Below are 12,292 nucleotides of genomic sequence, written 5' to 3'. Positions count from 1 at the left end.
TAGGTTCAGACAGACAGAGCTGTACCGGGACTGCAGCTCCAGCTGCGGAGGTTCAGGCGTGTGTGGGCCGGCAGCTCTTGTCCTCTCTGACTTTATCAGCTCGCACACTTGTGGGCGAGACAAGGGCGAGTCTCACCATCTATACCTTAAACACAAGATCTCTGTGGTTTGAAGCACTCGGCTGCTCCTCTTTCCTCCGGCGTTGCTCTCTGCCGATCTGAAAAGCAAACAGACCTACACTGGTGCTGGTAAAATCACACACAAACACTTCATTTTTTTTGCTGTGTTAGCTTGAATCTAAATGCACTCAAACAGAATGTTGCACAGGAGCGAGATCTGTTCTTTAGGAAGACAGACAGAGGGAGAGAGAGGGAGAAAAAATAGAAATAGAAGCAGAGAAAGATGGAGAGAGAGAAACCAGAGTCAAAAACCGCCACATAACAATGCCAGGGAAAAATCAGAACATTTTCCAGTGAAAGATGGGCCATTTCCAAATCCTCGTGCCCTATCAGACAAATTAAAGTAAATCAAGCATGAAATGAAGCAGGAGAGCCTGGAGATAAGACTCCTTTAAGTCCTTTCCAGATTAGGATAGGGGAAGAGAGGTGCATCTGCTCTCTGCCAGCCGAGGAGGCTAGCTTCTCATTTCACAATAGCAGCCTGTGTATAGGATTACTTTCCCCTGTCACACACACACACATACACACACACACACGCTCCTGTGAACGTGTCCTTAATGCGTCGGCTCACTAACTTGTTTTACAGGTTTTGACAAGCGATCTATAAATGTACAGCAGCTAGTTGATCATAGAATTGTGTGTGTAAATGTGCTATGTGATGCTTTAACCTATAGTCACGTTTTCTAATAGTGTTCCTGTAGCTCAACTGGTAGAATACGGTGAAAGCAATGTGAAGTCATGGGCTCGATTCCCAGGGAACATGCATGTTGGTAATGTATTCCTTAAAGCATTAAATATTAATAGATTGTTGAGAGGAAGTACTTTTAGGAAGCTGACATGCAGTGTGACGTGATATTCTCAATCTATAAAGTATTTTAAACAGGATTTTGATCATTCTTATATAATTATACATGCAGTTTAATGGCCTCAAAGTAACTGAGAAATACATGGAATGCTTGCACTTTAAAAAAATTTCTTTGCACAGCAGGGTTATAACCAAAACATTTTAAAATGTTTATTACCTGAATAAAATCATGTTATTGGAAAAAAAATATTTAAAAATAGTGTAATACAAAATGACAAAAACACTAAAATCAAAGTGAGATCAAATAAAAATAAATAAAGTGAAATCACGCAAAAAATAAAATCTAATTCAAAATATTAATAAAAACTACATTGGTATATCAATGATACTTAAATCACAGGCATGCATAAATGCTCATACATGTAAGGGACACCGGGGCTAGTAGTCACAATGTCATTAACTATAAGGTTTTGAGACAAAAGTCACATTTCTTTAAATATTGTATTCTTTCCATATCATTTTATCACCAACATTAATCATGTAAAAGTTAGTAGATTGTCATATCAAATTATTCAAACAAGCCTTCCTGTAGCTCAGTAGAACAAAGGGATACCAATGCATAGGTCATGGGTTTGATTCCCAAGGAAAGAAGCATAAAAAAATATGAAATAAAAAATTGAAATACACATATTTTGGTTTCAGACTCATGACTGATCTTTCATCTCTTGGCTTTTCCATCATCAGGAGTTTGTTAGTTATTAAGCAGCATGGCCGTGACCTTCTACGACCCGGTGTCAGGTTTAGGCCTTCTATCACCCTCTATCTCCAGCCATTTAAAAACTCCTCCTGAAAATGACTGATTTAACCTGCTTTCACACCGTTTATATCAAAACTGGATGAGAGAAAGAAGGGGAGAGGGGAAAAAAACTTAATCCATCTTATCTGTTGACTGTCAAACTGCTGGAGCTAAGACCTCCTCACAAAAGACAACTGGGTCAGGCAGGCAGGAGCGGCCGGATTTGTGCTGGAGGAAAGTTTGAAATGTGGTAATTGACTGGAGGGGCGGCTGTGGATCGAGCTAATGACCTGCTCGAGCCACTGGAGAAAAACAGCACCTGTAAATGCAGGGGGAAAACAAATGTGTGGGAGATACGTGAGCTGTTGTGTGACCCAGGAGCTCGGTAGTTATTAACACACCCTCAGATAAGCGTGCGTTTATTTGTGTGCGTCCTGTGGAAGGGAAATATATCCAAACGTTTTCCTTCAGATCATTGAGAACGCAGTGAGATTCTTTCAGAGGGGCTGAATGAAAGCAGCATTCCCATAATTCAAAGTATTTGTGAGCGTTTCCAGCGATTGCAGGCACCATTAGTCAGTCCATGCTGACAGTAGAAAGGGGAATTATATCCCACATGAGCACTGAGATTTGTAACATCTCAGACTATTAGATTTGTTAGCACCTCTACATTCAGAGAGGGCATCTTTTTCAAGTTTACATCTAATATTCTGTGTGCTATCATTCAGAGAGACCAAAGGGAAAGAAGCTTTGGAGACTGTTGTCAGAATGACTTTGCTCAGGTTTTGATCGAAATAAGCTGGAGGAAACAGACCAATCAAGGTTTAACTGGTTAGTTCTGGAACTAGTTACTGGAATTCAGTACAGTACCATAATATTTATCAGGGTTATAACTGTACATTTTGTCACACAAAATAATATTAGTGAAATAAGAAAAAAATGGATAAGTATTTATTACCATCCATTAAACTTTATTCTTTATATATATAAATATATATTTATTTATTTATTTTTTTCATTTTATTGGATTTTATCTTTTTTTTTTTTTGTAATGAAGAATGCCATCATTCAAAGGTTTCGGGTCGGTAAGATTTTTTTAATATTTTTGAAAGAAGATCACCAAGACTGCATTTATTTGATCAAAAATACACTAAAAACAGTAATATGGTGAGTTATAGTTTTTTTTTATTAAGTACTCTTTTCTATTTTAATTTATTTTAAAATATAATTTATTCCTGTTATGGCAAAGCTTGAATTTTCAGTATCATTCATTGTCACATGATCCTTCAGAAATCATTCTAATATGCTGATTTGCTGCTTGATGTTTTTGTGAAAACATTTTTGTTTTAATATATTTTATTAATATTAATATATTTTATTAATATTTTATAGTGTTTTAAATGTCTTTACTGTCACTTTTGATAAATTTAATGCATTCTTGCTGAATAAAAGTATGGAGTTGTTGTTGTTTTTTTCTGAAATTCCCCCAGATTTTTGAGCATTAGTATATTTCAGGTTGAATCATATTACCTTTTTTATTCCGTCACCGCACCATTATAAATGCACAGTACATTTTTTAAAGTGTAAGACAGATAGTTTTGTCTTGCATAAATAATACATGTTCTTATTTCAAAATTCCAGTATTTTGTAGCAAGAGGTAAGTTTATTAAGAGAGAGAGTGTATGTGTGAGAGAGAGAGAGACTGAGCGCAAGGTAAAAAAAGGTCCTTGTGTGTTTTAAAACAAGTGTCTGCCGAGGAGATAATAGTAAAGCTGTGGGATAAAAATGATGCATTTGCTTCTCTTCGAGCTGATAATGGAGGTTTGGGGGGGGGGGGGGGGGGTGGAGGAAAGTTCATCGCTCCCTTATCGAAGCGCTTTGACATTTCTCCTTCAGCTGTAAAATTTCAGATCACATATCTCCTTCTGAGCTCCTGCACCTTTTGTGGAGTGATACAGAGCTCTCCATTTCTCTCCATGTGCTCCTCACAGTATGTTCATTTGCTTCATAAGCTGCTGTAGATCTTGATATGTGACTCCTGTATTGTCACACATGGCTGATGGGCATTTGTACCTGTTAAAGGAGTCATGAACCGCCTTTTTATTATTTTGTACAGCTCTTTGAAGTCCACTTATAATGTTATCAAGAGTTTTACTTTGAAAACATTGTAATTTAGAAATAAAAGGCTATTTTCTGTCCTGTTTTGACCCCCTCATCAGAACGCTCTGTTTGAATAGGCATGGTAGATTTAAAGGGGTTTAAAGACTATATTTAAAGGGGTGATATGATGCTGCTAAAAAGAACATTATTTGGTGTATTTGGTGTAATGAAATGTGTTTATGTGGTTTAAGGTTCAAAAAACACATTATTTTCCACATACTGTACATTATTGTTTCTCCTCTATGCCCCACCTTCTGAAACGTATCAATTTTTACAAAGCTCATCGGTCTGAAAAGCGAGGTGTGCTCTGATTGGCCAGCTATCCAGTGCATTGGGATTGGCTGAGTACCTCAAGGGTGTTACAAAAATGTTACGCCCCATAACATATCGTGATGCCCTGTCCGGTCGGATTGACAAGACATAAACAACCCATTATAAGCATGATATTAACATGATTTCTAGTCGTGTCCTCTTTTGGAAGACTAAACAATGTAGTTTCGCTTTCTCAATGAAACAGCGTCGCACTACGCAGCCTTGAGTGAGCAGAGGCGGGTCCATTGGGCTTGCGGGAACCACATGTGATGACCCCAGGCTGGACGCTGCTTCGTCCACGGTGAAAGCCGATCTGGCGATCCACAGTCCAAAGTTTATGTTTTTCCTCAGCGAACAGCACAGATCAGCTTCAGGCATGACAAAGTGGATATCGTCCTCTTTTCATATGACATGGCGGCAGCGGCAACAACAATAGTACAAAGAGAATTAAAAGTACGCCTTCTTTCTTTGCGCGAACATCTGGGTGGCGTTATGCAAATCTTCCCCCATACTGACGTAGATGTGTGGGGGGGTTGTTAGAACGAGCCATTTTAGGGGGGTGTGGACGAGTCTGAACTTTTATAAAGAATATCTCTTTGGATTTGAGACTTTAGTCTTTGCAACTTTACAGATCTTCTTTATGCACCAAGAACTTGTAACACTCCAAAGAGAAAGGAAAAATTAAATTGCATCATATGACCCCTTAAAGACAGTTGATGTTTAGCTAACTATACTAGACTGTACTAGACTGTACTAGACTAACTGAGACTTGTCATGGCACTTGTATACTGTTGTTCTCTTGTTGGTCCGATTGCTTCTATTGTTCTTATTTGTAATTCGCTTTGGATAAAAGTGTCTGCTAAATGATTAAATGTAAATGTAACCAGTGACTGTATGGGTGCAAGACACAGTTTGGGTTGTGCAAGATGAAAATTCTGCCAACAATATTAGAAAAATGACATAATTTGCAACTAGTTCTTGAAAATCATTTTTAAAATCTTTTAGCAAATGTAGTTGTTTGGTTGGTCTGTGTTTGGAGAAAGAATGTCAACTTTTGTCACCTTTTCCAAAGGTAGTTTCTTTCTCTTCCTGTGTTTTGACATTGTAATTGTTGTCTTTGTTGATTCCTGAAAACTGACATTTTTGTCTGTATTTTAGAGGTGGGAGATGTGACCCCCTCCATCCCCCATAATCCCTCTGTCACGGGGGGAAACAAACATTTGCCGCGTGCAGCATCTTTTTGGGGCTATCAAAGGAAGATCTGTGCACACAAAAGGGACATTCATGGTTCTGCCAGGGATCTGTGGTGAGGGGGAGCAGACCCCGGAGAAGAACGACAGATGATCTTATCTAGGGAGGAGTGGAGGGACGGGGGGATGGAGTTCTCTTCACTCATGTCAACAGCTCCTCTGTGCCAAGATAGTGGCATTTCAGCACTGGTTGATGAGAGCGCTTTTGGGTGTTTCCCAAAAGGTGTGTTTCACCTGTAAGCTCTGCTTGAGAACGCTTCATTACCACTACTAAAATAATCTAGCAGTTTCTGTTTCATTGATACTCAACTGATGGCTTGTAACCCAAAAACTTGCCTCAGTTTTTACTGATATTGGCTGCACAGGGAAAAACAATACTAAATGCAATTAGTAAAATGCAACTACCTTTAAACTAAGGTAGATAAGGTAAGCACAGATTCAACTGAGCTGGTTTGATGGTCTTAGCTGGTTTTAACAGGTCTAGCTGGTCTCCCAGTATGGATTAGCTGGTTGACCAGCTGGTTTCTAATCCTGACCTGCTGACAAAAAAACCCCTCTGAAACCAGAAAATAGACCACCCTAACCAGGCTGGGACAACAGGTAAGACCAGCAAACCAGCTTAGGTTATAATTATGCTTGAATATTTTTTTACTTTCCTGCCAGTTTAAACATTCCTGCTAGGTGGAACAACATTTTTGTTGTTGTTGTTTTTATTTTTATATATCAATTTTTTGGAACTAATTTTGGACTGACACTTGATGTCCAAAAACTGAATAACAACAAAATAAAATATAAACCAGTTAGTGAAATATAAAATATATTCCATAAACTTTTTTATAATCATTTTCATTAGCTCTACAATATCCCCCCTCACTTTGTATATCAGGCTCTAAAATTAAAATTTGCTCATAATTTTTTACTGTATGTTTGACTCATGGCAAATCTAGATAAAAAGTACAGTAATGAAGTGCCAAAGCCAGCCTTCATCAGCATGCATGCCAGATCCAAGCGGATAATCTGCGAGTGTACATCTTTATCTCGTAATCTATGGCGAGTCATTTTCAAAATGCTTGTGGCAAATATGGCGATGGTGACAGGCTGGCTCATTGCGCACACAGCCGTATGCCGTCGTCTTGCCTCTCCGACTCATGTCGTATCGGTAACAGCTGGGGCGAGCCAGCTGGGATGTGAGGTTTCGAGACGTGGCTTGGAATGCTCTGCGGATGACTGGCAAGCTCGTACTTACCAGCATTTGGACTTCAGATGTCCTCTTGCTGCACGCCTTCCTCATTCACCCCAGCTTGGGATGCACAGAAGACTTCAGCGAAAGTGTCAAGGCGGGCTAAAGAGAAACTTGTGCGATCATGGCGAAAGGCCACGAGGTCTTATCAGAGTAGAAACAGAGCACATCAAGCGGTGGTGGGCTACCATAGATTTAGCCTGCCTGTGATGTGGACCAGCTGCGCTCCAGCGCTTAATTATTTCGCTTTAATGATGTTCCCCACCTTCCAACAGGCTGGCAGGAACACGACAGGCTTCAGAGAGACCCCCCGCCTCCCAAATTCTCCAAATATCTCTGCTGAGCTCCACAACGTGCAATGAAGGCATTAGTTAAAATAATTCTTCTAAAATGCAGTATATAAGTAGGGTTTCACATGCAGTATTTCACATGCAAGTACTCTGGAAGTACCATGGTATTTTGATATTTATCATAGGATTGAATAATTACATTATTATTTATTTATGGTCTTTACTAGCAGTTTTTGGATTTGCAAAATATCAGTACTCTATCAGGATCTGTCAATATTGGATATTTCAATGTGCATGCACATTTTTTTCTGTTGTTTTGTTGTGTCATCATCTAATGATCACTTATTATATATATTTTTTATATATATGTATTCAATTTAATAATAAACTAGAATCTTCAGAAAAACTTATAATAAATATAGATTTTTCATACTATATATTATAATGTGTCTACTAAACTGAATTAGTTAATTTAGGCAAAATAATATACATTTTAGTTTCTGTCATTTATTGCTAGTAACCATAACATGGAAAGAAATATTGGCCATTGAATAATTGGCCATAATTTTAATATGGTGCTGGTGCATCCCTAAAAGCAGCACATGTTGGTTGTTTTTTTCCTGTCAAACATCATACTACAGTAGTACAAACCATAATACTGTATTACCATAATACAATTTCTAAATGTTTTGGCAATATGTGGTACATCTGGTAACACTGTACAATAAGGTCCAATAAGGTAAACTTTTCCCAAAACCTGTTGGGAGTAGGTCCACAACAGCACCTCCATTCAAAATGTGAAACAAACACTCTTCTTGTTCGGGCTTCAGTAGGCAAATGCAGGAAATATTTTCCACAACAGAACGAATTGCATCCCATGTCTCCATATCCACGATTGTTTTCGATTTCCCTAACCTAAACTACAATCTTAAATTCAGCGATTATGCTTAGCTTAGCGTCTACGTCATGGCTCTCAGCCCGCCCTCTGTTCGTTGTTTGGGTGGCTGTTGCGGAGCCAGAGGAAATCCGATAGATGGTAAAAGAGTGGTTTCCATGGTAACACTTTACACAAAGCAGCACTGCACTCACAAACTCTGCTTTATTAGGCATTAGAGGCACGTTAAAATTAAAATGAGAATCAGACCAATCCCCACAGATTAGCGTACTTTCATTACCCAATATAGAGGCACTTAAAAAATAAAGGTTCATAGAATAATTTTTTTGGTTCTTCACAGAACTTTTACAGTACTTTAAAGAACCTAAGTAAATGAAGAACATTTTTGTGCAATGTAAAGATTTCATGGATGTTAAAGGTTCACCATGCAACCACCAATGCCAATAAAGAACATTTATTCTTAAAAATGTGGAGTATGCCATACATATTCATTTTAAAACCGTATTCTGTCAGTAATTATCTCATTTGTGTATTATTTGAATTTTAGAAAAAATTTCTGAGCTTTGCAAACAATTCACGTAAATATTTTCAACGTGGTACAGATTCTCAGTCCCTGCCTCACTGTAAAGAGCTCTGCTGTTGTTATAAGTGCTGTGACACAGCCGAACAGGACACTGGTGGGATGATAAAGCAGATAGCACTCAAGCTCCGAGGGATGAATCTCCCTCAGTCACAGGTCAGCCCCAAAAAGCTCTCAACATCGCCATGAAAACCTGCCGGAAGCCTGCTCTTGAGATCCTCCTGACAAGAGCCCCCTAGCCCTCGAGAAACGAGAGTCATGACCAGGCAGTCTATTATAATAACTGTTTGATTAATCACTGTCCTAAAAAAGCACACAAAATCTAACTGATTAGATAGCAGCTCACAGGGAACTCGCGGGGCTAGCTGTGCTATCCTGTGACACGGTTAATTAACTCCGAGCTCAGCGCAACTAACAAGAGGCCTCGGCCCCCTTCCTGGAAAAACAGAAATAGAGCCCAAGCCTTCAGCCAGTAAGTTTGTAACATCTCAGCGAGGTTTTATCAGAGAGTGGAAGACGCTCTTTCAAGAGGAGTTATTAGCATCCCAGTGGTTTGATACGCTCCATCTGATCGCCATCAGCTCTGAGAACAGGTGCTGGAGTCTGTATCAAATATTGCAGTCACTTGATAGAGGAGGCAGGAAAACATGCTATGATGCTCAAATTATGGTTTTTATGAAAAAGAAACCCTGTGATCACACATGTAGTGAATTCTGTATTCATGCAGCAAGTTAAATACCTACAGCATTACTTGTAATGAAATGAGCTGCAGTTCTTGACAGAAGAATTGTTCAATTGATTATTATAAGTAATGAAGTGTGATTTTTTTTTTTTTTCTTTTTTTACATTTCCTGAAGAAAATATGAGAGCAATATTTGTACCACAATGTCAGAGTGTTGTGAACGGTTGCAAGGGTGTTGCTAGGTGTCTGCTAAGGTGCTCCATGTGGTTGCTATGGCATTGTTACAGTATGTCGTCTCTAGTGTTTTGGGTGGTTACTACAGTAGAATGTTGCTTACTGGCTTACAAGGGGAGGTCTAATGCTTGTGTTTCTGTGGATCAGTGGTAGAGCATTGTGTTAGCAGCGCAAAAGGTTGTGGGTTCAATTCCCATGGAACACAAATACTGGTAAAAAAAATGTATAGCCTGAATTCATTTATTTCATGCATTCTGACTTGTTTACACTGTTAAAGAGTTGGATTCTCAAGTTAAACATGGTCAGAATTTCAAAAAACAAGTTGAATGTATGATTGAGTGTTTCTGTGCCAAATACGCACCTTCGGGGTTCGTATAAGTTTCAGAAAGTTATTTTTTTTGGGTATGGCTCTTCATAATGTCATAAAGGGCGGAATGCCTTGTATGGGCATTTCTCCCGGAAGAGAGAGTGCACACATACACATATAAGTGACCCTGGACCACAGAACCAGTCTCATGTCGCTGGGGTATATTTTTATAAAATATAAAAATATAAATGTAAACTTTTAATATATTATATTGGATAGTACATTTTTTAATAGACGGAATGTATTTCTTAATGCTTAGTCTCATTACAAATAATAAAGGCATACACATTTTGAGGAAATATTTTGGCAAATTTTGATGCTGCTGTTCACTCATCCTAAAAATATTTAGAGTCAACCTGAAGCATTTATTGTGTGACACTGACTGACTGCCCTGTTCTGTGTCACAGGAGAGCTGGACCTGTTCAACAAAGATGGAGAGCGACGGATTCACAGCCGCCAGCAGCTTCCTGTAGGAACCACATGGGGGCCTTTCGAGGGGAAAATTGAGCTAAACACAGATGCTCAGGTACGTTATCTCAAGTTGAATGTTGATGAGGGTTAAAGGTAAAGGATGCAATTCATGCCCTACTTAAAGAAAATGACACCAAATTAAATTAAATGTTAAAACAGAAAGATCGGTCATTGGCTGAACCAGAGGCATTGGTTTGGGTGGTTTTAGAGACTGGTTTGAAACGTTTTTTTTTTTTTTTGGAAATATAATTTTTTGGCAATCCTTCTAGAGCATAAATTACACACCTCACCTTTAACAGAGTCTCAGTGTTTGTTAATACATGAAGCTCTCAGTTGTAAAGGGTGAAGCTTATTTTCATTGAAGTCCATCATTTGCATATTAACATAAGAGAAAGATTACTGAACATAAACGGATGTTAATTGTGTTACATATTAGATCATAACCCTTTGTAACTTGTAAATTCCAGCGTCAAACTGACCACAAAATGACCTCCTTTGTGCTTTGAACCTTTTCATCTGCACATTTTATTACTAAATTCTTGACTGATATTACATCTACTAGATTTGTTGTTGTTCTCGCTGATTCTTCCGGTTAGGCCCAAGCTGCCGTTATGATCCTTCAGCCGTTATAGAAAGAGCGAAAAGAGGAACGTGTTGACCTAACTGCAGGGGCAGAAAGAGGAATCCTTTTGAATTTAACATTCCATTTTGAATGTGGATTAATTAAAGGTACAATTTGTAAGATATTTGCAGTAAAATATCCAAAAACCACTAGGCTACTGTTATATATTATGTCCAGTTGATTACGAACAATATCTCTAATGTTTTCAACTACTTGTAAATCATACGAAAATTCCCATTCTAAACAGTGACACGGGGCAGTGCAGTCGCCTGTCGATGACATTAGTTACCCTTTGTTACCGCCTTTACTGACGTAGAAACCACATGACAACTGTGTCGTGGACAAATGCGGAAGTAGCTTCGCGACAAACTTCAACTAGAAAGAGATGCCGATCTCGCTTGTGTTTTACTCGACAGGTGAGTTGTTTTGATTCGTATCTTTACAGAAAACGTATGCTATTATAACGATCAACAAGATTAGTATTATGGGGCATACACGCCAAACGTGGGGCATCGCGTCTCTAGACCCACACGAGGATGCGTCTGATCCATAGTCTGATTGAGTCTTTGCATTGACTTTGTATGTAATCTACTCGCGCAAATCGTTGAACTCGCGTTAAATCCATGATTTATCTTTCCGTCTGATTGATGGCCGTAAGTGGTTGGGTAGAAGACAACAAATCCCATCATTCCACGCTCCTTCTTAGCGTCATCAAAGTGTGTGTGTGTGTGTGAGAGAGAGAGAGTACTGCCGCTAGAAAGTGCACATAAATTGGAATACGTTTTTGTTTAATTTAACAAATATTGCCTATATTTGAAGGGATAGTACACCTGAAAAGGAAAATGCAATGTGTGACGCGCTGCTCAATATCCTTCTCTATAAATGTGCATTCCGCTCATGTACCGCTCATGCTCACCTGAAAAGCAAAGTCAGCTTAAATAACACTCTGAGAGGAAATTTCTATATCGTTAACTTGTTTCTGTTTGCAATAGCACTACTGTACTGTAACATGATGTAGTACAGCTGTACTGGGCAACGCTAGTAAAATTGCGTTACCCTTTCATTCAATGATCTGCTCCCCGCTCTACTCACATGCTCTGATAATAATAGCTTTGTAGGACTATACATTATTTGGATAATTAGTCCAAAAAAGTTATATCTGATTCTGTTACATAAATAAATAAAAAATATTGATATTTAATATTAATATGTCAAATTTTGTTGTGTTACTGTCAATAAAAGTGTGGTTGTTTTATTGGCATGTGTTTTTTAAATTCAGTATTGAGTTAAATTAAAAATTCCTACAAAATGGCTTTATATTATTTCATGAAATAACTATTACAAAGCATTTTAGAATTTTGGATTTCGGTTTTTGGCCCAGAATTTTTATTGCAGTGCATCCCTAATTG

General features: G+C 38.4%; 1 protein-coding gene across 3 annotated transcripts in view; it reads left to right on the top strand.

Moving 5' to 3' along the window:
- Positions 1–12,292, top strand: part of LOC132103358 (zinc finger protein ZFPM2-like) — a 149,042-nt gene that overhangs the window by 69,899 nt on the left and 66,851 nt on the right. For all 3 annotated transcript variants that reach the window (XM_059508405.1, XM_059508403.1, XM_059508404.1), the window contains one exon: positions 10,198–10,316. In XM_059508405.1, coding sequence (XP_059364388.1) covers positions 10,198–10,316 — 119 coding nt within the window. The remainder of the gene's footprint in view (positions 1–10,197; positions 10,317–12,292) is intronic.

The sequence above is a fragment of the Carassius carassius genome, chromosome 24, assembly GCF_963082965.1.
Source record: "Carassius carassius chromosome 24, fCarCar2.1, whole genome shotgun sequence".
Lineage (NCBI taxonomy): Eukaryota > Metazoa > Chordata > Actinopteri > Cypriniformes > Cyprinidae > Carassius > Carassius carassius.
The sequence above is the reverse complement of the archived record's forward strand: the minus strand, read 5'-3'. Positions and strand labels throughout refer to the sequence as shown.